General features: G+C 34.4%; 2 protein-coding genes across 6 annotated transcripts in view; one reads left to right on the top strand and one right to left on the bottom strand.

Moving 5' to 3' along the window:
* The first annotated feature begins 2,573 nt into the window (after positions 1–2,573).
* Positions 2,574–8,940, top strand: LOC137921738 (ankyrin repeat and LEM domain-containing protein 1-like). Its single transcript, XM_068764556.1, has 7 exons — positions 2,574–2,862; positions 3,044–3,205; positions 4,304–4,536; positions 5,422–6,241; positions 6,433–6,659; positions 7,549–7,809; positions 8,146–8,940. The coding sequence occupies exons 1-7, from the start codon at positions 2,801–2,803 to the stop codon at positions 8,508–8,510; spliced, it is 2,130 nt and encodes a 709-aa protein (XP_068620657.1). The 5' UTR covers positions 2,574–2,800; the 3' UTR covers positions 8,511–8,940.
* Positions 8,941–10,123: 1,183 nt separating this feature from the next.
* Positions 10,124–25,281, bottom strand: part of LOC137921737 (zinc finger protein 608-like) — a 123,892-nt gene continuing 108,734 nt past the window's right edge. For 2 of the 5 annotated variants that reach the window (XM_068764550.1, XM_068764551.1), the window contains 9 exons: positions 22,690–22,813; positions 17,697–17,784; positions 16,655–17,384; positions 15,958–16,167; positions 15,288–15,398; positions 13,834–14,168; positions 13,380–13,560; positions 12,329–12,794; positions 10,124–11,804 (listed from right to left, as the gene is read on the bottom strand). In XM_068764550.1, the coding sequence (XP_068620651.1) occupies positions 11,743–11,804; positions 12,329–12,794; positions 13,380–13,560; positions 13,834–14,168; positions 15,288–15,398; positions 15,958–16,167; positions 16,655–17,384; positions 17,697–17,784; positions 22,690–22,813 (2,307 nt within the window). In that variant the 3' untranslated portion in view covers positions 10,124–11,742. Of the gene's footprint in view, positions 11,951–12,328; positions 12,795–13,379; positions 13,561–13,833; positions 14,169–15,287; positions 15,399–15,957; positions 16,168–16,654; positions 17,385–17,696; positions 17,785–22,689; positions 22,814–22,976; positions 23,146–24,133; positions 24,262–25,281 lie in introns of those variants that run through there. The other 3 variants (XM_068764555.1, XM_068764552.1, XM_068764554.1) reach the window with 3 other exon arrangements.

Below are 25,281 nucleotides of genomic sequence, written 5' to 3'. Positions count from 1 at the left end.
AACTGTGGCACGAGACGGGGCTTCATCGTGAAAAGCCAATCGAAGTCTATCATAACTTTCTTGTTGACTTATATGACATCGAAAGTCATAAAAAATCATTGCACGAAAATTTTCTCGGCTTAAATTCATTCTGACGTGCACAGACAATTTTCAATTTGCCGCCAAATCGTAAAACAAATGACAAATGAATGAAATGTATACTCAATATTATTGGTAAAGAGTTCTATTTTCAAAATTTAAACTTATTTTTTTAATATAATGCTTTTAAGTTGCCAGTTCTAAAAACTTTCAGTTTGGCCCTCGTATTATACGAGTCCATTATGCCAGACTTTGTTTAACGCTTTAGCCACGTCGAGAAAGATGGCTCCCGTTTTGAATCCCTTCATTCGCTTGGCGAGTATGTGCTCCGAGATACGGTGCACTTGACGAGAACAGAATTGCTTGGGGCGAAAACAAATCTCTTCAGGAATACGGAGTTCTTTCACCAAACCAAATGTTTATATGTTTGTCATACACATATTGCCGGTGTTTATTTGACAGGCGCATAAATTTATAACTGCAAATTGTTAAGGAATTTGAATGTTTTACTTATTTTTTTATTACAAATAACTAATAAGATATCATTTTCTTTCATGAAAATAAATGTTAGTAAAAAAAATTGCTTTCCAAATTTTTAAATAAATTTCTAGTTTGTAAAAGAAGTAGTCTGGCACGCAACGATGTTGAATAACCACTATATTTAAATAAGCGAACTGAATGTTTCAACGACTTATCGGGCAACCAAACGGAATTCTAAATAGCCCATGGGATAAACGATTTCTTTGCTTTTCCACGTTCGTGCTAAAGTATTATATATGAGTGGGTATATCTGCGGATTTCATTACCACGCAAGGACACTTCCTAACATTACCGCAAGAAAGAAGCCGTATACCAAATATTGAAAATTATATAGATTTGTTATTTAATAGTATGCAGACACAATAACGATAGGTTTCCTGTCTTGGAGCAAAGTCTTTTTATAAAAAAAAAATCACTGCAGTAATTCCGTCGACTACACTACACAGACCAATAGAATTTCAGGATGAACAAAAGATTATTAAAGAGACAAATAAATACGTGTATTACATATGCTTTTGTATAGCAAAACCTAATGTAACATCGGATATTACCGCAGCGACAATTTGTAATATACTGTAACAATACTGGGCGTCAAAGCATTTTTAACGTGGCGGCGCATATGATTTTTTTTATTCCAAAACGCCTGTATATATGGATAAGCATAATAATGATTATTAAAAAAAAGTTTCCCGCGTTCACTTTTAATTTTATCTGTTTACAGTACGTTTATCGGTGACATTGTCTTTATGGTTTAAAAGTATGTTCGGAAATGGTAAGTCGTTTATTTATGTATTTAGTTCGTCACTGAGCCCCCATACCAAGCAGTGTTTGACTTCATGATTAACTTTGAAATACCACAAGCAAGTGACGAAAACTACTCCATTAGAATACATTTCAATTTCAACTGTTTTCAAAGAACATAACTATTTCAAACATGACTAAAACACTTAACAAGGGACGAAAAAACTTAATTACAGCTATGTATCGGTTATATGCGTATGTATTGGAGAGTTTTTAAACAAATTACAGTTATTTTTAAAGATACTAGGTTGTCTGGAAATTACTACCAATGCATGATAATTTAGTAAGTTTTGCGTTTTGCATGTGATTATTTTACCGGTAGTTGTATTAACTAGCTGAATCCGACCAAAACATGATAAAATATATATATATATATATATATATATATATATATATATATATATATATTTAGAGGAGAATGAGACAAAATTCATGTGTCTACAAAAGATAGTATTGATTGAAGTTGATATCTTCGGTTTTTATAACATGTTTGTTAATAAAATTTTAATTATATGTGTGGGCTGTGCCGGTTTTGCCAAATTGGTGAATAAAATAGCTCCAGGCAACGGATGTGCGGAGGCGCAAAAATGTGAAATTTTTTCTAGAATATATTAATGATCATAATAAAATCTTGACACAGATTGTATTCATTTTATACAAATCTTATATAAACTTGAAATTAATGAAGTAGATAGGTCATATTTTTTCCATCATTTTGTGTTCCTTTTTCTTACAAATTGATCTGTAGAGATTATTTGGAGAAAACAAGTATACTGTGTAATAAAAAATTTTCCAAAAAAATATAAGTAATTAATATATACAATTATATTAAAAAAAACTTTTTACTGGGCACTATAATTATTACGCTGTAACAATACATCATAGGTCGTTACATTCTTTAACGTTCCTTTACACCAGAATTTGAATTAAAAAAAAGAGAGAAAGTCTACTTATTTTTGTTCAATTATTGCTTGAGTTTATCAACTTGCTAAACAAAAAGTCATATTACAACTCTGATCACACTTTTACTGTATACTATATGTTTTTATAGAAATATTCTAAAAATGTGCAACAAATCGTGAACAGCAAGGACTTTTAGAAATTTTGGGGAACGGAACGTATTATACCCGCTACCAAACGTAAACAAAGAAAATCGTGAGCGTGACGTTAATTTAAATTTTCGAGAAAAAAAAAACAAAAGTAGTGCGAAGAGAACAAGCTCAAGACATTAACACTGAATGACGCAGTTACCGTTAAGGAAGATGAAAATTCTTGTAATCTAAAAATAACTGTGATATTTCCAACGGAAATCCTACAGGAAATGGGGACCGACAATTTGCACACCCGGTGATTTCTAATGTAGTTCGCTTTAAGGAGTACCATGGGCACAACGTATAAACAGTTGTTTAAATTATACGACTTAATTCAAAGTGGCGATATAAGGTAGGACTTTTTTTTCAAGTGCAGTTTCGTCGATTGCACAATCTCCCAATAATGTATTATTTAGGGGTTCCTTTCAAAACACCTTCGGATTAAATGTTTATTACTCAATTGATAAAAAATATTTCGCTTTTGATTCATATCTAATTTGTATTGGATTAATTTGTATAATTATTTTTTACAGATCAGTCAAGCAATTTATTGATAATGAATCTATAGAACTAAATAATATTTTACCATGTAAAGGTATCGGCATTCTACATTTAGCCGTAGGAATTGATCCTATCGAAAAATCTAAACAGTGTACGGAAATAATATTAAAACATGGAGGAGATCCAAATTTATGGCAAGTGTTTAAATTTTGTAAGACATTATTGTTTTATCCTTAATCTCGAAACATTCTTAAGTTCCTGTTAGATTTTGTTCTCAAAATATGATGAAATGTCATCTCCTAAACAATGTTGCATAATGTTACTAAAACAATATAGCAAATAATTTACAAGCTATCTTTTGTTTTATGAAATTATAATAATTAATTTCTGTAAATCTAGTTAAATTTTTTACATAATGGGATACTATACAAGAAATTTTAAGATATTATTGTTTGGAATTCATAAAAGTATATTATATAAAAGACAGCAATAGAATTAACAATAATAACTTCCAGCACTCTGTTTATTTTAATTTCTCTTTTCACAATAAATTTAAATTACAGACTTATATATATATAAATAACTTAGTGGTGCTTTTGATATATATAGTTGAATGACTATCATTCTTAAATTTCTGTATTTATTTTTAAAAATAATTGGTAACATTATGTTAAAAGTACTCAATTTTTAAACATGTAACCGCTGCAATGCCCAATATATAATATGGTCAACATTGCAACATGATCTCTTTTTGAGTTTGGTATGATTAAGACAAGTTACCTACAACAGGAAAAGTCAATTAACCCACATTTCACAATTTTCCTTTTATGCAATTATTTAGCAACACACAAAGGAAACAATTAATTGAACACACAATTCTTTGAAATTGGTTAATGTATGTCCTATAATATACTATGCTGTATACTATTATGCAATAATAAAAAGTTCAATACTTAAATTAATAATTAGGTGCAATTAAATTAGTAGAAATCAAGTTTATTGAATTTAGTAATTAGAATAAAAATCTTTCTTATCAGCATTTTTGAAATATTAATTCTTTTAAATTTATATTCCTTTTAAATTTACGTAGACATCTTTTACTATGTTTTTTATAAGTTAAGAAAATTGGAGTTGAATAAAATTTAATTGATGTTAAATCTGAGATTATTAAATTCACATAAATTTTTAAATTAAACTTATTGCTTTGAATTAAGTTTTAGAGTACAATCTATAAATAATAATCAATCAAATTTTTGTACATTTTTTGGAAATACTACAATATCAATGTTTAGCAATGAAGATGGGATCACACCTGTACACATTGCTGCGATTTGGGGCCGATTGGATAACTTAAAGCTTCTTATTGGCTGTGGTGGAGAACCTTCACAGCGAGATTTGGATGGCTTTTCCGCATTTGACTATGCTGTTAGAGAACAACAGTGGGATGTATATAACTATCTACATAATGTAGAAGATCGCTTAGATGACTCATTAACATCTCCATGTGCTTATTCATTAGATTTAGGTAAATGTTTTTTATTTGTTTAATTCTGTTTTTTATACTACATCTAAAATTTAAGACATGTAAGCTTTTTCTCTTATTCTTGAATTTTGTTAAGTCATATTTGTGCTAAAGTTTATTGGCATGTAATTGTGGTGGAGTGTGATTATTAAAATGTGTAAAAGCTTTAATCAAAATCAGCTTTTTTTAAATCATCTTTAATAAATTGATCAATCTGAAATAATTTCCTATTCCAATAAATTCTTGCAGTACAATTTGCAAAACAGATAGTAAATGTTAATTAATCTGATCAAAGTAAAAATCGTAATTTTTAAAACACTTTTGTACTTTATAATTATAATGAAAAGACATGTTAAAATTCTTTTTCTCTGTGTACCTTAGATGAACCAATAATTTATTATTTTCCAACTAGAATCATTTTCAGTATTAAGAAATAAATGAATATTTATAAAATCAAAGCTTGTGTATCTAAACTGTTTTATCATAAGTGGCTCATCAAGAAAGTACTTGCTCATCAAGTAATGTGTCATAGCAGGTGCATTCTACACTCAATGTGACCTCCAAAGGGCAATTAAATATGAAGATTTAAGTCCTTCAGTTAGTTCAATTGTTAGGTCAAGTATTTGAATGCTGTTTAAATACTTGCTTAAGACAGGTTTTTATCTTACTGGTAACTGTATATTGTCTTATAATGTATAGGTATAAACAACACATTGAAATTATAACAGAAAAAAATCAAACATCTGCTTTTGTGAAACCTGTTAGGTGAGATTGTGCTGGCAGGTGCAAATACTTAATATGCAATTTGCTACATCTGGTTGAATTTTTATGTTGTCATACTTTGTGAACAGTTACAAATAAATGTTTAAAATAAATTCTCTATTTCAGAAAGGGTATTAGTGACTACAGACCATATGGTTGCAGAGTATAAGCCGTCCGTTGATAACCAAATGGACAATACAACTAGAAAATCAGAAATGGTTCGGAACTGGTGTGACAAAACTAGCTTAGTTATGAATAAATTGTATCCTACAATACTAAATGATACTTATTTCTTAGAAGATGGATTGTTTCCTTCGAGACATGTTGACTGTACAGAATTAACTCTTGATATGAATACAGATAAAAGCTCAATATTAAGAGATATAAATGTAACAAGTAGTAGTTACAAAACATGTTTATCAAAGAGGAGTCAAGGTGTTGAAATAAGCGGAATTCAGCACTTGGAACAGACAATAGACAAAACCAAAGATACACATGAAATATGTCAACATAAACAAAGGCCGAGTGTTTATGAAAACTTCTCTCTTCCTGGATCTCCTGCTTCTATAGTACATAAAAACTACAACACAAAAACTTGTTTAAAAAAGTCTAAAAGTCATGATAATGAAATTGTACTGTGCTCTAAAATGCAGAAATTGACATGTAGTTGTTCTCAATCACTCTCGGATGACAGATCAGTTGATCTAGATAAGGCTTTGGCAGTGGTGCAGAATGAAACAAATGAATGGTTGTCATCATGCAACAGTGATCTACTATCGGAGACAAGAGCTGGAAATACTAGAAGATCATCAGCCAGTAGCGGTGTTAGCAGCAACTACTCTGGTGGAAATATTATTTTGGCCAATGTTCATGAGGAGTATAAATATGAAGACAAAGAGGAAAGTGTAATATTGATTGAGAAACGGTTGCGTGTTTCCCCAGTTGTGTAAGTGTCTAAAAGTTTATATTTATCTGAGTCAACATACAGTCATGCCCTTGATGGCAAATCCAGTTCTGTATCCTGTTCTAACCTTAATTTGCATATTTGTGATCCAAATTGTTCGTAATAATTTTTTAAAATTTCTGCTTGACTTAATAGCAATACTCCAACCATTATATTTATGGTTTTCATTGCAGTTTGCCAGTAGATGATGATGCTACGTCCACTCCGGACCAAACTATTTTATCAGCTGCTTCCTCCCTTCCATCATCCATGGATTATGACGTGAATACACTTAGATCAGAGTTGGTGCGGTTGGGATTTAATCCAGGACCTATACAAGAAAATACTAAAACGCTTTACTTGAAAAAATTACATAACCTACGAAAGTGTCCTACAGTTCCAGTTAACAAAGATGGAAAAAGTGAGTGTTATTGGAACTTTTTTAAAATATGTTTTCTGTCAAACTTGACAATTTGTTATTATATTAATCTTGTTTTTCTCATTATTTACATACAATGTTAAAATTATCAGTTCAGTATGGAAAAATACATATCAGAGGTGTGTATTAAATTGGTATTAATTGGACTAAAACCTAAGTAAAAATATATGAAAGATTCCAGTCCAGTTTGTATTAAATTCTTTACCTTGATTCAACATTGCGCTTCTCTTATTGTTTACCAATATGTTCCTCATACTTAACACATACTACATATTGGTTATGCCTATTTTTAGTTAACTGGGGATGTGGAATAAAATGATTATCCATGTTTAGTATAAAAGTTGAAATTAAGCATAACGTTTTTTTTTTAAATAACAAAAGGATCTTAAATCGGTGAAAAAATATCATTTAATATAAATTATCTTTTTCTTAAACTACATGTTTAGCATACAAATAGCACTATTCAAATATTTAATGAGATTAAAAAAATAAATTTTAAGAAAAATTAATAATATATGCGGTATAACCCCATACAATATTGTCTATTTTGTTTTGTGATAATTCGACATTTTCTTAAAAGTATTATGTTGCGTTAGTGGGGACCAGAAAGTAATGTCGCTTTATTAAGTTAAAATCACAGACTTAATTTTTAACAAGTTTTTATTTCTAATCAGCAATGTAATCACCTTTGTTATCAACAAACAACCTTGTGCCATCTAGTATACAACATCTTCCAAGTGCGTAATGAGCTACTAAATGACAATTAAATATCGACATGCGCAGAAACAACATTACTTTTCAGTCCCAAAATAAAAATTCAATATTCCATTACTTCATGATTACTCTCTTAATAACGTTATTATTTTTTAAGCATTCAGCATAGAATTAGAAAAATCAATTCGAACTGCGGATTGGTTGAACAATTTGTCGCCGTATTTGGAGTTAGAGCAGAAAGCGCGAGCAGATTTCGCCAATCCCAATAAAAAATGGCGCGAGGGCACCACTAAAACCTCCTTCGCCTACCTACTCCTGGACCCGAGGCTAACCAACAACTTGCCCGGGACTGCTAATAAACAAAACCCTCATGAATCTTGGGTTACCTTTATCAATTCCATTTTTTATGTTGGGAAAGGTTAGTAAGTTTAATTTTTCTTAACAAGTCAGTAATAAACAGAGATCACAATTTGCACAAGCCGGCTCTCGCCAACTCTAATATGAAGATTTTTTTGATTCAAATCTTTTTATTATAAACCAACACTTCTAGTTTAGATAAAAATGTAAATGAATATAATTTTCAATAACAAAAACTTATTATGGACTAAAAGTATTTTTTAATAATTCTCTAATATATATATTATTAGATACTCCTTTATGTATAATAATTAAGTGTTACATAATACTGAAATTGAAATATTTGTACATAACATGAATTCTCTTAGTGTCTAAAGCTTTTGTGATAATTTCGCAGGTAAACGTTCAAGGCCATATTCTCATTTATACCAAGCACTGACTCTTTGGAAACGGAATTTCAAAACATCCAATGACAAAAAAGTGCAACACATACTCAACATCTGGTCTGACAATGTGGGTGTGATATGTCTTCACATCTTCCAAAACATTATTCCGGCGGAAGCTTTCACGTACGAAGCGGCAATGATCGACGTGCTTGGCATACAAAACTTGAAAAATTTAAAGAGTGGCAATTACTATGGAGTTACAGCCTCTTGGCCGTTGAAAGAGAGACGCATGCTTGGTCTGTACCTATTGTACAAGGCTATGCAAATATTTCTCACAGAAGGGGAGAGGCAGTTGAGACCTGACGATATAGACTGATATTTATCAATATTATTATTGTACATTACCAAATGTAAAAAAAAAATTGTCAGTATTATTGATAAGTTGACTATTTTTTATACTTGCCGTAGTTGCTTTAGTAGTTATTTTATTTCATGAAATTACAAACGTTTTTTAAGACAGTTTCCTATTTGCCTGGAAGCAAGATTTTGTAAATATAACCAAAGAAACTTTCCTCTGCAACTTTTTAACTCTAAATTTTTAACCATTTTAATTACTTTACACTATTTGTCTATTGACCGTATAATTAAGCTTTAAAATTATTTATTTTTAAAACTAAATTAATATTACGTTACCATTTGTTTGTATCTTTTATCATGCTTTTCCTAGTCAATTCTACTAAAATTACTAATTTTATAGCATAACATACAGATGGCACTTTATGTAAGCAACCTTATATCTGTAAGGAATATATTTAAATAAAACACGTTACTAAGAAATAATTTATCTTTATTTCCTTTTTAACGACTCCAATTCTCTTCTAAGAAAATCAAACTTTGATTTAATTACATCAAAAAAATACACAAATATTGATATACACAGTAGATACAAGGGCAGAGTCGCGCGCAGCGCGTCTCTCGCCGTTTGCCCACTACTACAGTACAAAATTAACGAAAGCGTTATTTTCGCGTCCATAGATTAAGAAGAAAATTTTCAGTCTATATTTATATTCCGTTGACAATTCACGAGCGTTTCTTGAGATCATGTTAGTCATCCATGCTCCAACAACATTTATACAATGAATTAGTTATTTAAAAATGGGCACTGAAATATTTCGTTTTTGGAGATAATTTATATTCATCTATTTTGTTACAATGATAAAACAATCAAATCCTAGCATTTGCGAGAAATTGCACCAATAATTCGAATAAAATTTCACAATAAATAAAAACAGAGAGCCGCCTGCATTTAAAAACTAATATTTTCTGTATTTTTTAAATACCGATGTCACTTTCTCGCATTACATAAAATAATAGCTCGTTGAAATTGTATTGTTGTTATCTTTAATGAATTGTACATTACGGTTTTTAACTTGCCGATAAATTTAAACCTAATTCTTGCCAAATTATATTTTCGACTTAGCTTAGGAAATAACAGTTTGTACTGAAGAAGCTCTAACTGTTCCAATTTCTCCCTAAACATTATTTAGGCAGTTGTACTGACTTAAGGAAAGCAATAGTATTAAACAATAAACTGATTTTGACATATGTGTTATTCACTCATATGATTCATTAATTTTAACTAACTTAGTTGCATAGGCTTCACATCAGACAAATATATAGACAGAATATCACATTAAAAATATAGTCTTGTCTTTTGTTCATCTTACATTATTATGATTCGACGTCATATGTGGTAATAAATAATTAGAGGTCAATTTAAAAAATCAAGCCTATTTATTTCAGTGCAAAATTGTAATGCTTAAGGTTCAAGCATTGTCATTAAGCCTTGGTCACATTTTTAGATCTATCCACAATTTTTTTAAGTTATCTCAAAACATTTAAGGATTCTATATCTAAGTGCTTTTTAAAAATTCTGATTTTAAGTTCTTTGAAAGTATGGATCAAAGTTTGGGTGTACATGTATATTTCTTAATTTTTTTTTACCAAAAACACTCTTTGTCATTAATAATCCATTTAAATCTCTGATTTGCAATTGTTATCTAAAAGATGGTATAGTAATAGATCTGATTCTGAATATTTTTTCTCTTACCACCAAAAATTCGTTATCAAGCTATATTTACTTAAATATACATGTACAAATTTATACCAAACTTATTCCCATGTCCATGTGACTCCTATCTATATATTTTTAAGTCTGAGGGCTTTATACATATGTAAATTATCGCTTTTGTTTATGAGACAGGTACTTGTATACATTGACTAAAAGTCATTAACTTATAGCAAATAAGTTTACAAATATTTCAAACTCTAGTGTCAAAGTGTTTCACTACATATATTGAAATGTCGCTTCCGTCCATAACAAATTCACTCTCAAATTATCTAACCAGGTGAACAATCACAAAGCAATAGCCACACTGATTTTTTAATAATAAATAGGAAACATTAAAATGTAAAATAAAATATTGCAACAGTCGCATGAACATTCCGACTGGAAGACTATTTTTGTATGAAACAATACACCCACACATAGAACAGGATTTACCAGGGATTCATAACCCTAATAACATTAAATTGTGTGATTGCTGCTCTTAACTATCGTGCTGTACTGAGGATACGAAGATACTAATCCTTGAGAAGGAGAATATCGGAGTATGAGATTTTTCTTCACAGTAATCATTAAAAGCCAGACATACATTTACGCACAGCGATATCCAAACACTCCACAATTCTATAGGATGCTCTCTACACTATATATAAGTAGACATTCCTCAAATTGAGACCGAATATGATTTGTGCACGCTACGACTCACATTGCAATGATTGTAATGATCACATTGACGCCTTCAAACTTACGCTACCTTACGACATTCAATTAACCTTACACTATAACTAAGTTGCTTGCTTTTTGTTATTTTGTGGAATGCTATTTTCATTACAAACATCTCACTGTGCTATATTTACCAAGACTTCGGACAGGGGGGCTTCTAACTTCAGTACAATGCCCGGCGAAGGGATAAAAATTCGATGTTTTATATTACAATTATATCGCATGGACTCTTATGTAGGGTAATTTACACATAACGCTAATATATACAAAACTAGTTTGTGCTTTTACTAGTCAACGTATTTAAAAAAAAAAAGTCGAAAATGTTACAACAGGGGACAGCGAGTGCTAAAGTCCGAACTGTGTCCACGTTCATATCACCAATGTTCACAATGTCCGACGGGAGTCCGCGAACCACGACACTATATAAGATCAGGTAACTATCAGTTCGAACACACCTAAACATTCAAAGCGCACATCACATTCTCTACACTTTATGTGGATTATGCGAGATCACAGAGTTTAATTATGGCTACGGGTTATAATATAATATCGTTTCGGGAATCACTGTCACAGTCCGTATTGTCCAGTCGCCCTGGTCCTTCGTCACTCACTTTGTTCACTGTACGTCACATTGGATGATTTTCTCTTCGGGGAGGAGACGCTCACCGTCTCTGGTAGAGTCCGAGCGTCGCCGCATGTCTCTTGGCCGCGATATGACACGGGGTTAAGCCGACGATTCCTTTCTATAAGGTTTTTGGGTTCATTTTGGCGGCGTGGGAAACGAGTTGACCACCGCTTGAGTGCTCGCTAACACTGCAGCCGCTGCAAACACACAATCTGCCATTAGTGCCCTCCTTCGCACGCACCCCTTCTGCTTCTCTTAGTCGAAAGACATCTAATCTCTCTAAAGCGAAATTACACGGGCTGTGCGGGGCTCGGCCGCTTATCAGCCGAATGCTATCGCGCCCCTGCAACCAATTACATTACATATGTTAAAAATTACTAACACGGTGCGGCTGCACTTCAGTCTAGCAGATGCATTCGACATTCGAATTTAAGGGATGTTTTAAATTCTATTCAATTAAATGGAATTAAAACAATTTTATTTTCACATAAATAACAAACTGAACTCGCGTGTTATAGATGGTAAATGTAAAAACGGAAACCCTAACGAATTCTTTAAGTAAATTTTGTGACGTATTTCTAGAGAGGTCACAGAAAGTATAGCGTGTTTTCACGGGGGGGATGGGACTAAGAAAAGTTTATTTTTAGGGATTGTATTCTATGAACGGCCAATTTCAATTTTTAATACTGCAACCGTAAAAAAAAGAAGTAGTTTCACTTACCAGGATATGGCGGCGGGTAGAGCGGGTAGCCGAGCCCCACGTGCGTGTGGTGGTGTGTGTGCACGTGGCGCTGCGGCGGAGGCGAACGTGTGCCCTCCTTGGGGGCCTCCGCACGTGGGCCCTTGCCCACAGGAGACTTCGCGTGCTCTTGCAGTTCGTGTATTTTATGCGCTCCGTGTGCCCCGTGTCCACTGTGCCCTCCATAGTACTGCCCGGGAGGTATCAGCTCCAGCTTGCCAGGCGCTCCCGGACGAGACAGATCCTCGGGCGCATGATACCTTGGTACCGACCAGCCCCCTCCGTATCCCCCCACTAGCATAGGGCTTAGCGGCGCCCGGTACACGGGGTCGAACGGTAGCGCGCCGTAATGAGGAGGCTGCATATACGGCGGGAGGTAGTACTGAGAGGTCGGCGGAGGCGGCGGACCTTGGGTTTCAGTCGTCGGTTTCTGACCTTCTTGCTTAACCTATAACAACGAAACATTGGTAAAATCAACAACTAAAATATATTCATAATTTCGTCAGTCACCCAGGATGATGTGCAGTTGGATATGAGCATTCCTCCATAGATTTCTAATACCGCGGTCTGCGTCATTATCAGATATTATGTGAAATAGTTTTTGGTTATTTTTAAGGGCTAATCGTTCTCTAATCATTATAAAGTATTAATCTTCTCCATTGTTACTTTAACGATTGCTATCTCTTACGACATTACATTTTTATTTACTATTGTAGCTAGTAGTGATGATTAGTATATTGATGCCAGGTTTTATGTTCCTATTACTTTTTATTTCTTTTCATTCTGTACTTCTTCTATTTTATATTTACTAACTTAACCTACCTTCATTCATTTATCTCTGCACCTCTCAAATTGTTAACTGGTAGAAAATGGCTTCGGCATTACATTCGCCATTATACATTGTATAAGAAGTGTTTAAAAAAATAATACACAGATTGTCTGCCTGGCTTTTGAACTTAATATTACCTGATTAAAAGTAGTAATAATTAAGGGCTTTACTGTTAACACTGCAACATACATGAATACGACTTACCTTCACCTCTTCCTTTGGCTTATCGTCTTTTTCTTTGAGGGGCGGCTTGTGCGCTGGTTGGGGGGCTCGGGGCGGCCCCACGCCTCCCGCGTTGGCAACTGCTCCGGGTGGTCCCCCCGCTGGACCCCCTGGCTTCACATCGCTACCGTCTTTACGTCTTTGCTCCAGACTCATATAGTACCTAGAAAAAAAATAAAATTCACTGTCCTGAAAAACTTTGTACTGTCGTAAGTTACTGGCCTGTCACTATCCAATCGAGAAAAAAAAGGATTTCAGAGTGACACTTCAATTATTGAAAAAATAAGCTTTCTGTTATGTAAAGAATGTGTTTCCTCTACTATTTTAGAAATAAGTTATTTTCCTTATTACATTTTAACAAGTTCTTTTAGTTTTCATATGAAAAACGTTTAACATCGTTTCAGTTTACTCTGTTATTGATTGAGGGTTGTATTACCTTCTCAAGTCCTCTTCTCTTGTGTGTGGAGGCCTTTGGAAAGCGTAAGAACCCATCTGTGCCTTCATTTCTATACTCTCTTTGAGGATCTGATGGTTCTCGTTTGGTCGGGCAGGATTTTCCTTACCATCCGGCGGTCGAGGCTGTTTGCTCTTGTCTAAAGGACTTGGCGTCGTCTTGGACCGGTCTGGGTCTGAAAGGGACTTGTTTTTGTCTTCTAGAGGTGTTCCCGGCTGGGCCCCAGCCTCCACATTGTAGGAAAAATTTTGGACATAATTATACGGATAAAAATGCTGTGGAAGTACTTTCTGCGGTCCGCTCTCGGGTTTTCCGTCCTGAAATTATTTTTTTTATTCGAATCAACTGCTCAACAACTATGTACAAAATGGAACATTTTATAATAACGGTTATTAAAAAAGTCATCATCAGTTTCGAAAAATTTCAGTAAGTTTCCTTTGAATTTTTGGTTGTTAACAACGTAATACCTCGTATACCAACAGCATACCAACATATCCAACGACGTTTATCAAAAATATTTATTACATTTTGTACTCAACACAACAGAAAGAAATATTGATTACTAATAGATACAATGATCTATATTGATAATAGATCCGTGCTCTACATCTAAATCACGGACGATTAAATAAATTACAAAGGCAATAAATTTAAAATCTTTATGGTACTAAATAGTAGTAATTATGTGATCAATGTATCAACACATTCACTCTAAAGAAACATTAAACTGAGGCCTTGTAACCACAGGCTTTCGGTATATTTGATACGAGTTCCATGCAACATTGTTCAGCCTTTGAAAACAGAAATCTATGTTTACATAAAATTTTCTATAAATATTGCACTTCACATTCAGAAATTCTTTATTCAACATACGTCGTATTTACATCTTTTGTTGACAATAAATTGAGTTTATCATCTGTTTATATAAAATGCCCTTGACATGAGAAAAACAGTCCAACGAAACTCAGTGGGATTAAGATTTTTTAAATACTTTAAAAAATAACATAATTAATAAACCATTGAAATAGTGAACAGGCGAACACATTATTCGTAAGATATGCTATCTCGTATGAAGTCGTTAACAGGGTACCCTTAGCACACAAACATTCTTTGATATTTTTATTATATCTACCAATGGAAGCTTTCTGAATGTTTTCTGGGATTATGTTGTAAAAGCATATACATAGCCCAAAGATCTCCAGTAGGTTTAAAATTTAGAGTTTTATTTAATTGTTTAATAATTTTATCCAATTCATTCTTACATTCATGTCAGCCAATAGACGTCCATTAGCCAATAGACGCAAGAGTTGGGTCCCCCAAAAATGGCCACGATACCAAATTGTAATTAACGATAGTAGACACGGAAGTCTTAGATAAATTACCTAGAAGTAGAAAGGAGTGTATAGCAGGCTAAAATTATTTTGATAAATAAGTACCTTGAGATCGGACTTGGGCTCGCCTTTAATATCTTCTTTGCCCTTATCTGCGTTTGTCGGCGGCGCGGTGGGCGGATGCGTAGGCGGCAAATACTGCGGCTGCCCGTAGTACTGTCAATTGTGAAATATCGTTATCATACAACCGTTATCACAGCGTTTAGCTTAATGGTGACCCAACCACAGAATTAACTGCTTCTAGTTGCAAACAAATAGATAGGCGATGCTTAATTCATATTCTACTTACTAACATTCAATTAATTTTACTAAATTCTATTTCCATTTTTTAATTAATATCTCGCAGTCTCTAACCGTTGCGGGCGATGAATTTTTTTTTGTTTCCCGTACTAGTTTTAGCACTTTAAATAAAAAGTATTAATTCCGAGATATGTAAAGTATAAACCTGCTCGATGCAAATACAACTTGCAAAAAAATGCTTTGGACTGGTACATAAACAGGAGTTCATGAAGCTGTGGTAGTGAAGAAATCTGACGGCAACAATGTATTTGATGAGGAGAACACACGACTTTGTATAGTCAAAGAAATATGTAGTCTATCTTAACAACAAAAAAGATAAAAGGGTGTATGTATAAAATTAATGTTAAACGTAAGTGTAACGGTTTGATTTTTATGCGAGTACCAGGAGTGCATGAAGCTGAGGTAGTGAACAAACCTGATGGTAAACAGGGAACGGTCGGTGACTGGGCTCGGCGTCGGGCGCGCCCTCCGGGGGCGCTGCGTCGTCCGAGATATCGGAGTACGCGGGCGAGCGCACGCCGGGCGTGGGCGAACGGCGCGCTCGCCTCTTGCCGGGCGACTCGGCCGGCGGCGATTCCGTCGACTTACGCTCCTCTGCGGGCATCAGTGCTGACCGAGGTTTCACCTGGAATAATTACAACATTTTATATAATCTCTTCCTTAAGTCATACGTCTATTTTGTAATTATAGTTACACATCAATTGTGTAGCATTTGCAGATTCCGGGGGTGTGAGACGATAGAGAGCAGAAGGCGCTTAGCCTAAAACCTGTTTACAGATAGCGACGCTCGAGGGCTCCCTGGAGAGACTCGGCTCCGGCCGGTACATAATACAATTTCAACGGATTGGCAGCGAATTATTAAAGAATGTTTTTAATTATTTATTAGTATTTTCATCTTATACTATACAGTAAAATTAAAATATTGTCAATGTAACTAAAGTGGGTTCCCCACAGTCGTCCAAATTTGATGTGTCATCTAAGCTACTTATGCTTTAAAAAAACAGTAGACCCCAGAGATAGCTGATTTCAGAATTAAAATGTTAAGATTGACGATTCAAAAGTGGGATTTACATATATACTATTTGAATAAAGATATTTTGAGTTTGAAATACCTTAAACTGTGTCGGTTGCAGAGTCTGTAGTTGCGGGAGGACTTCAGGTGGAGGCGTAGCCGGCGCGGGGGGTGTCTGCGGTCTTTCAGGCTGCGCTGCCGGTTCTGGCGTCGGGGCGAACTCTTCAGGGAACCTCGGCTGGGGAGATGCCTCCACGTTTTCTGCTTTCTCCGGCGATTTTTCTGGTGATTTATCACTTTTGACGTCAGGAGACTTTGCCGGCGTTGGTGATTTGACGGGCGTCGCGGGGGTAGCAGGCTCGGAAGGAGGTCGCGCCGGGGACGCCGGTTCGGGGGTAGGTTCCTCCTGTTCCGAACTGGATCCGTCCTTGTCGTCGTCATCGGGTGAGCCGTGAGCATGCGACCGGTGGTACTTGAGGCCGTTCGCGTGTTTATACTTCTTAGAGCAATTTGGCTCTGGACACTCTAACAGGACGGGATCGGGTGGTGGTGATGACGGTGTGGGCGGAGGACGTTTCGCTTTCGGTGTCGGCGGACGTTCCTCCGCTTCTGACGTGCGTTTCCGTTTAGAGTCCGGCTTGGGAGGAGTGAAGGGCGTAGGAGAAGGCAAAGCCCGCCGTCCCTTTGCGCCGCCATTGCGCAGCTTGCTGTGCACGGATGAGCGCGTCTCCGTGAAATTGGTCATGTCAGTGGGCGCGGCACCACGGCCGCGTTTCGCGCGACCTTTCGGCGTCCTCGCGTCCAATTCCTCCGTCGGAGAATCACAAAACCTATTAACATTTATTATTATTAATCAGTAGAGAGAATGTGCAACAGCATGTATATAGAGCACTGACCAAGGTCAAGCGGTAGTGAGCGGGACATATTGCAATGAAAGGCTCTCGTTTTGCTACCCGAGCAGATTGACGCGACGTAGGTAGACCCTTCATTAGGTAGACGCCATAGTTAATAGCCATGGTCGCGAGAAGTCGCTGGTTGCGAGCTCCGCGAAACCAGCCATTGTGAAGGTCTTTGGGGGTGGTTTAAACTTTACTGTCGTCGTCTATCGGCTGATAAAGAAGCTGAAAAACAAAAGTACTAACCGTGGTGGAGCCCAGTCGTGTCTCGTGCAGTCCAGCAGAGTTCCTACGTAAGTCTTTCCTCGCCATGTCACGTTGACCACCAGGACGCCTGAAACAATACAAACTGACCGTTACGCGCATCTACCGGTGTGCGAGTGTAAGCAGTAGAGGAATGGAATCAGTTTTTGTGGGAGCTGCGCACGAAATGCAGCTGCCTTTATTGGAGTCGGTGAAAGCGGTTTCGATCCAATTTGTCACGGGAGCGCTCATTTGCATGGGGACAGGCGGGGGCCGCGCGGGGGACGGGGCGAGACACGAACGTGACTTTAGCCGCATATTTAGAAACAGCCGCGTTACGTTAAAGCACCCCGGCTTATCGCGCAGCGCTAGCGTGCTAACTTATGCAAATTTAATTAATCAATTTCACCCTCCCTCTGTAGATAGAAGAATAATGTTACTTTATAATCATAAAATTCGTATTCCCGCTATCGCGGAGTTGTACGTTATGAATATTAATTTAACGTTATAATATTGAAGTATTTCAATTTGAAGATGTCTACAATTTATGAATTCATTATGTATATATACTTCAATATACATTTTAAGTTTGAAATAATTTACTTATACACTGGTGACAAAGAAAGTTTTTAGAACAACAATAATTAAATTGTAAATGATTTATTGTTTTAATCAGTCCGCTTGACAATCTGTGCATCATTGCATCCTTTAAAACAATTGTGATAAGTAATGGATTCACCCTTTTTTAGGGGGTACGTTTTCAAATGCAACCACTGCCTTTTCGACATCATAAAACAAATTTCCACAATGTAATTCCTTTTCTTTTAGAAATAAATAGAAGTAGCATGATACAGTTTCGGAAATGTAGAACGACATGTAGAAACATAATGAACATATTTGCACCTGCCAATCAAATACTCAGTTGTTCGTTTGGCCGAGTGCACTAACGCGTTGTTCTGATGAATGAGGTACACGTTTCTACAGCGTACACGTTCTTCTTAAAATTTTTGATAAGCAACGGGCAAACAAATACTTGTGGTACAAAAGTATTTGTTGTCTGTTGTCACTATTTTCTTGTTTTTACATAACAGTCTGACCAACCTAAAAATAAAGCAATAATCTTTTCCCCCTTAATTTTTCCATGCAACTCTATTACGATATACATGCTGTGAAAATAGTGTTTTGATAATCATAACTATAGATATAAGTTTTTTCACCTGTAACAATCAAAAATGTTCAAATTTTTATAATTTAACGGCACCAATCAACGCGATCTTTGACTTTCGATCGAAAATTGAGCTACCCTAACACCATATCTGATCACGTCAGGACTCGTTAAACAAGTTGTAAATAGTGGGCGAGATGTAGCTTGATCACTAAAAGCTTAAACGATGTTTCTCCTGATTTTGTTGTACATACCGCAGCGAAAATCGTATAAAATCATTCAATGTTGAAATTTTACGTGTCATTTTTAAGTCGCCGCCAAATAGTTACATTAATGACACGATTTTAAAATAAAAGTGAAAATATTAGATAGGAGTAACTAATTTCGATATTTGCAGTAATTTTTAAGCATTATTTTTAAACTAACCAGTTCTAAAAACTTTCAGTGTCATTTATTATTGCAATCTTTCGTAATCCACAATTTATATTGAGAGTGAGGAAATGTATTATGCTTATCACAAACGAACTATGAGTGCATTGGACTTTTTCTAGTGCTCTAAATTTCCACACAAACATATAGACACTTTCGCATTCGAAGTCTTAATATCGGATGAATAGTAATAACACAAATATGTATGAATTATTACTATTCATCCGATATTGTACATGTACATATATGAAAATAAAGAACGCTACGTAACTATTCACTACTTCTGAAAATTAACTACGCGTGCTGTATAATAGTTAAAAATAAAGTTAATAAAAATCGATGTAACATAAACGTTAATTTTATATCACGACATAAATGTGTTAAAATAGTATAACATAACATAATGTACACTTATTACTAGAAATACAAAGTCTCGTGAAAAAATAAAAGCTAGCAGAGGGGAACGCGGTCGGTTTAGTGTCCCAGCCGCATGCAATATCTCAATAACTCTAACCTATTATTTATTGTTTCACGAAACAATGAACGCATAAAGCATTTCTCTATAAGCCATTAGCATAAAATGAGCGACCGGTTAAGAGGGATTCATTGCTTGTGACGTGGTTTTCCAATCTGACACTCGTTTGTCAATTGTTTTACTTTATTTATTTGCTGATTTTTGATTAATTAACCACGGTCATTATTAGTTATTTTTAAAAGTAAAAATGCTAAATAAAAAGTAAATCTATTTTTACATCATAAAATAAAAAGTTTTATTTTATGATGTAAAAATAGATAATTGTTATAATAATAAAAAAAACCGATTAACATTTTAAAACGATCATATGAGAAGAAGGGTGAGTTACCCTTGTCAAAAAAATATCATTAAAGTAATTTGATTAATTTTTAATTAAATTATTTTTCCCTTCGTTATTAATTTCTTCTCAATTCTTTATAATCTTAATCTCTATTTATTAATTTATGTTTTTTTAAGTATTATTGATGATACTCATTAATAATTAAAGTTACCAGGGCAACAGCGAATTGTAATAGGTTCATTTAAGCGACACTAATTGCACCTTGGCCGCGGCAATCAACAGACTTAATGGCTATTAGGCACTCGTTCCCCTTCTAACTTAGCATTTGTACCCAACAACTTTCTCGCCTTACGCCGCTGCGGGTAAATGTTTTATTAGTGCGACGACTCCATGAAGTCAACCGAAACCTTATCGCATACAATGATTGCAATGAGTTAAGGTTGCAAATCATTTTTATTCGTTAGTACCCAGATAATTAAATATATAGAGTTAGAAAGCTATCAATTGATATTTATCACGCGAAATAATTGTAAAATTAACTTATACAACGCTGACGTTTACAGCAAGTATATAGATGATTAAAATATATTAGTAACATACAAAGGTTTATTTCTCGTCCCAAAGCGAATACATATTTTATATATTATAAACGTCAAGTCTATGGATGCATAAAACAAAGAAAACTATATCAAATCTTGTTTATAAATCATCGGAGAAGCGCATTGGTATAGTTCCAAAAATATAAATATAGAGAGAATAATAGAGAAGAGTCTTCAAGCGGCGCTCGGTAAAGCTTTGTTAGATCTAATCAGAGCCGGGCTTTGTTTCCCACACCAGAACAAACAGTGCGGGAGATTTCGTTAGCATCCGTTCAATGTACCTCCTATTGGTAGTGTAAACTTTACTCTTAAAAGCCCATCTACACAAACGGAGTTAATTAGTGAGAGAATAATTTCCGGCCACCGGACGCGTCTATATGCCGACTGAGCTGTTTCACTGAGCGTTGTTACATAACATTGGCTAATGACACAAATAAGAACTCTCGTAATTAGCGTCGTAGTATTTTTATTAGCTGAAGCGACTACTAACTAACATTTGGGTGTTTAACTTAATAAATGAATGTATATACAATATCTCATTAACTCTCCTTTAAAGTTCTCCTCCCCGTCTGAAACGTTAACATTTATTTAGGGATGAAACTGTTTACACATTTACGGCCAGCTTAATTTGTGAGCAAATAGAGCTTCACTTTAAAAATTAGACGAAAATAAATTAATGGCGTGGATTGCCCTCCTCGCGCGCGCGGTAGCTGACCCACCCAGCCGGATAAATTTGGAGAGCAACGAGTACCAGAGCAACAGAAGCGAACACGTGGTGATTTATTATCGTGTTTTATAATAATTACGCGCGGCGTCGAGGGAGCGGCTTTGTGTAGCGCGTGCTTGCCGGCCCTAACGCTCGTTCCATCGACCTTACAATACGTTCAAATTTACTACAGATAATTTACAATCGCGTTCCATTACTTAATATCAAATTGATATTAGCCAGCGTTGCCATTATGTTGAAACTTGCATTCTATATTAATATATCGTTTTTGTAATGTACAATAATAACTATTTCACCAATCTAAAATGTAATGCGGTAGGTAATTTTAATAAAATTAAATAGAAAGCGATATGAAAAGACTGCCTTTGTCACCTTTCGAAGTTTATACGCCCATTAAAAACATAATAAGCAAGACATGCATATTTCATGAGAAAAACGGTGACAAGAAACACGTCGCCCTAAATGGTTATCCCAAAAAGATAACACGAGCAGGTGGGAATTAATTTAAAGTTAAGACTGGACCGATTATTTTAACCATTCCATTTCTCAATCATTAACGGGCCGAGGCATGTGATACCGCGAACATAAAGGTTACTCTCTCGTGGCGTGCTCCGGTGAGGGTTATTAATATTCCGCGATGCTATCTACCTAATAAGCAAGCGGTAATTATACGGGGACTCTCATTGACTCCACTGTTTTATGTGCGCCATGAATATATTAATATTAATAGCAGCTCAAGGATTGTAAGCTGTAAATATTATAAAGCACTGAGAAAGAGCGGGATAGTTACGACCACCATGAAATACGAACGACGACGACAAAAAAGGTTCCGTTATCGCTTTGAGCCAGGTGTTGTAAATTAAATTATTATTGCTTTTTATAATGGTCGTTTGCGTAATTGTAATAATAACTAACAAAATACCTTTTTCAGAGGTAGAAGTCGATTTAAATTAAATATTTATTACATTTTTTATAATCACATTTTTAGCGAATGGAAAATTCTAAAATTTTTGTCTCTTGTAACTTAAAAGCGATCAAATTAAATAATTATTATATTTACAATTGTTTGTTTTCCTTGGTCAGATTTTTATAAATTTATTTTTTTATTAAACGACAAAATAATCAATCAATCATAATGAAAAAATGGTTGGTATGTATGGCATTGCGAAGCTGACACAGGTACCAGGCGTGCATAAGCGTGCTGTGGATATGAGGCGGGAGCGCTACGGTGCGATGCTTTCGTGCGCTAGTAACAACTCACCACCTTCCGTTTCGTGCCACACGATGCCTTCCAAAGTGACCGAGGTACCAGGCTCGCAGGGACCCAAGCAGTCAGGCTCCGTGATCGTCCCGACCGATGTGCCGACGCAAACTTCGGCAGTTTCCTGCAAAAAAAAAATTAAAACGATGACGTTATTAATACATTCACTTAATTCTCTGACGTAGTACACATTATATTTTGTAAATTAAAGAATAAATAATATGAGATGAATTTTTTAACAAAGTTATTTATTTAATCCTATTCTATGGATGTATTTGTATATTAACCACATTGTGTTTTGGCAGTAACAACGTTGGTATGGCTATCCTTTTCAATGTTTTATTCCCGTACATTCGCTCTTCGAAATGTAAACTGCAAATGTAATTGTTCTTCGGTATATCACATTGTATTCCAACCAAATCCGGTCTTGCACACGCGTCTATCCAAGCCTTGCATCTGAAATATTAACTTTTAATCAGTACCGGTACAATCATAATATAACAAAATTAATTATAAATCTTATCATACACACGCACACCCACTTATATATACGTACATACATTTACATATTCACATATACATATGTGTAGATATATACACACACCTATAACAATTCACCTGTATACATTTGTAGCAAATACAGTCCATGTGCAATATAATTAAAATTATTACACTGAGTGATATATTCTTATTTTTGTGCACGCCGTGGTCGACTATTATTGAGGCAGCATTTATATTAAGATTATTATAGATTAATAACAAAAATTTAAATGCATATCGTCATGTTAGTTTCATTAAGAATGCATAAAAGGATACCTTCAAACAGATTTCATAGTTGAATAACTGACATACATTTAAATACATTAATTTTTATTTTAGAAATATAACTAAGTCATCTTAACACTCCGATAATCAAGGGCAAAAGTCATTCTCGCAAGATATTCCAAATGAACTAAATCCTTTAGAGACAGATTCCTATTAACTCGCAAATCTTTAGATTCCCGATGGAATTCAAAACAATCTCTTTGAATAAAATATGAATGTACTTCAAGATAATGTGTTTCAAAATATGAATTTAATTTATTTTGTACGTTTCACATGTTTTTATATTTGTCAATTTTTTTTCTTAAACTTTTATCTGCAGTGAAAACGTGTAACTATAAGATGCTTTATCTATTTTTTTCTAACATCTAAATAGGTTTTAATAAATATTTCTCTTAAGCAAGTCGGATATTCTAGACAAAGTTAAAGCTAACTTTATAAATTTTGTTTAAATAAACAAAAGAAAAGCAAACAATGTTTAAGAAGATGTTTCCGTTTAGAATGAATTAAGACGTTGGATACGACCTGTATCCTTAATTTCATAGCTAAAAATAACTAAAAGCAAATATGCACCCGATCACCAGTGTATGATTATAATATAAAAATATATTAAATTACTTACCTTTCAGCGGCGAATGGAAATTTATGAAATTTCAATTTTTTATCAATCGTTGAAGAAGATTTGCAATCTCTCACAGAGCACGTGGTGTTCACCATTTTAATCAACAAATAAGAATTACACTAAGACGTTTAATCTCGAACAGTAGACTCGAGTTAATGTTAATGCTTCTTAACCGAATGCTCCTCTATTTAAATGTAATGTTATTTTATAGTCGATGTGAACAATAATTACGATAATTAACAAATGGTCTTTTTTCCGGAACAGAAGAAATGGTGGGAGAGGCCTTAAGCACCGGTAAATGACTATTTTTCGTTTCATTGTCATTAAGGAGCTATCACTACTGATCGTCTGTCATTAACATTAAATAGGTCGTTAGTATTTACTTTAATTCTCGTTGCATTATGAGACAAATACTTTGTTAAAACTATTTATTATAACTTACTAGAGACTATCAAAATAATAATTATCTACAAACAAGCTCAAAAATGTTTGTTAATAGTTTTTTCATATTGTTAATAAGAAAAATGATATGGTTAGGGGTACGGAAATTTCGTATTTACGAAATAGATGCGAATAAATGCGAAAATTTCTTATAAATGCGAATAAATGCGAAATGTATGCAAATTTTCTGTTTTTCAAGATCATTTTTAAATGAGTTAATTGATGAATATACACACTTTCATAGGTAAAATCAGTGATGTCAACCCCGTATCATAGACCCCTAAGGCCTACGGGATATATTTCTTGGCTTACTTATCAGTTAAGAAGCTCTTTGTTTTGTGTAAAAGACCTCTGGTCAGTTGAAAATCCCTAATTTTTAGAAAAACGCCTTATCTTTTTTTCGAACTCTGCCATCAATGGGCTAATCCATGAACTCATTAATAAAAATATAAATCATAATATGCATGACAATTTGTTGGCCGTCAAATGCAACTTTTCGTCCTTTGATGGAGCAGAATCTAATACAGAGTATTTGACATCCAACTTTACATAATGGAAGCTTAACTCATTTTTAAAATATACAATGTCGTCGTAACAAACTAAAAAAGAACGCTTAAGGTTGCGAATATTAATTTTTTTACGATTTTTTAATTAACTAAACTTGTCAAATGTTAAGGCATGCACCTTTAATTTTGAATAATTTTTGT

The sequence above is a fragment of the Battus philenor genome, unplaced genomic scaffold (genome assembly GCF_028537555.1).
Source record: "Battus philenor isolate CCGP_79_NKW_IND1 unplaced genomic scaffold, ilBatPhil1.0.hap1 SCAF_19, whole genome shotgun sequence".
Lineage (NCBI taxonomy): Eukaryota > Metazoa > Arthropoda > Insecta > Lepidoptera > Papilionidae > Battus > Battus philenor.
This window is presented reverse-complemented; position numbering and strand designations above follow the sequence as displayed.

Coding starts and splice junctions, on each gene's coding strand:
- LOC137921738 (XM_068764556.1), top strand. CDS start 2,801: ATGGGCACAACGTATAAACAGTTGTTTAAATTATACGACTTAATTCAA. Junction 3,206..4,303: donor GGAGGAGATCCAAATTTATG/GCAAGTGTTTAA, acceptor ATCAATGTTTAG/CAATGAAGATGGGATCACAC. Junction 7,810..8,145: donor CATTTTTTATGTTGGGAAAG/GTTAGTAAGTTT, acceptor ATAATTTCGCAG/GTAAACGTTCAAGGCCATAT.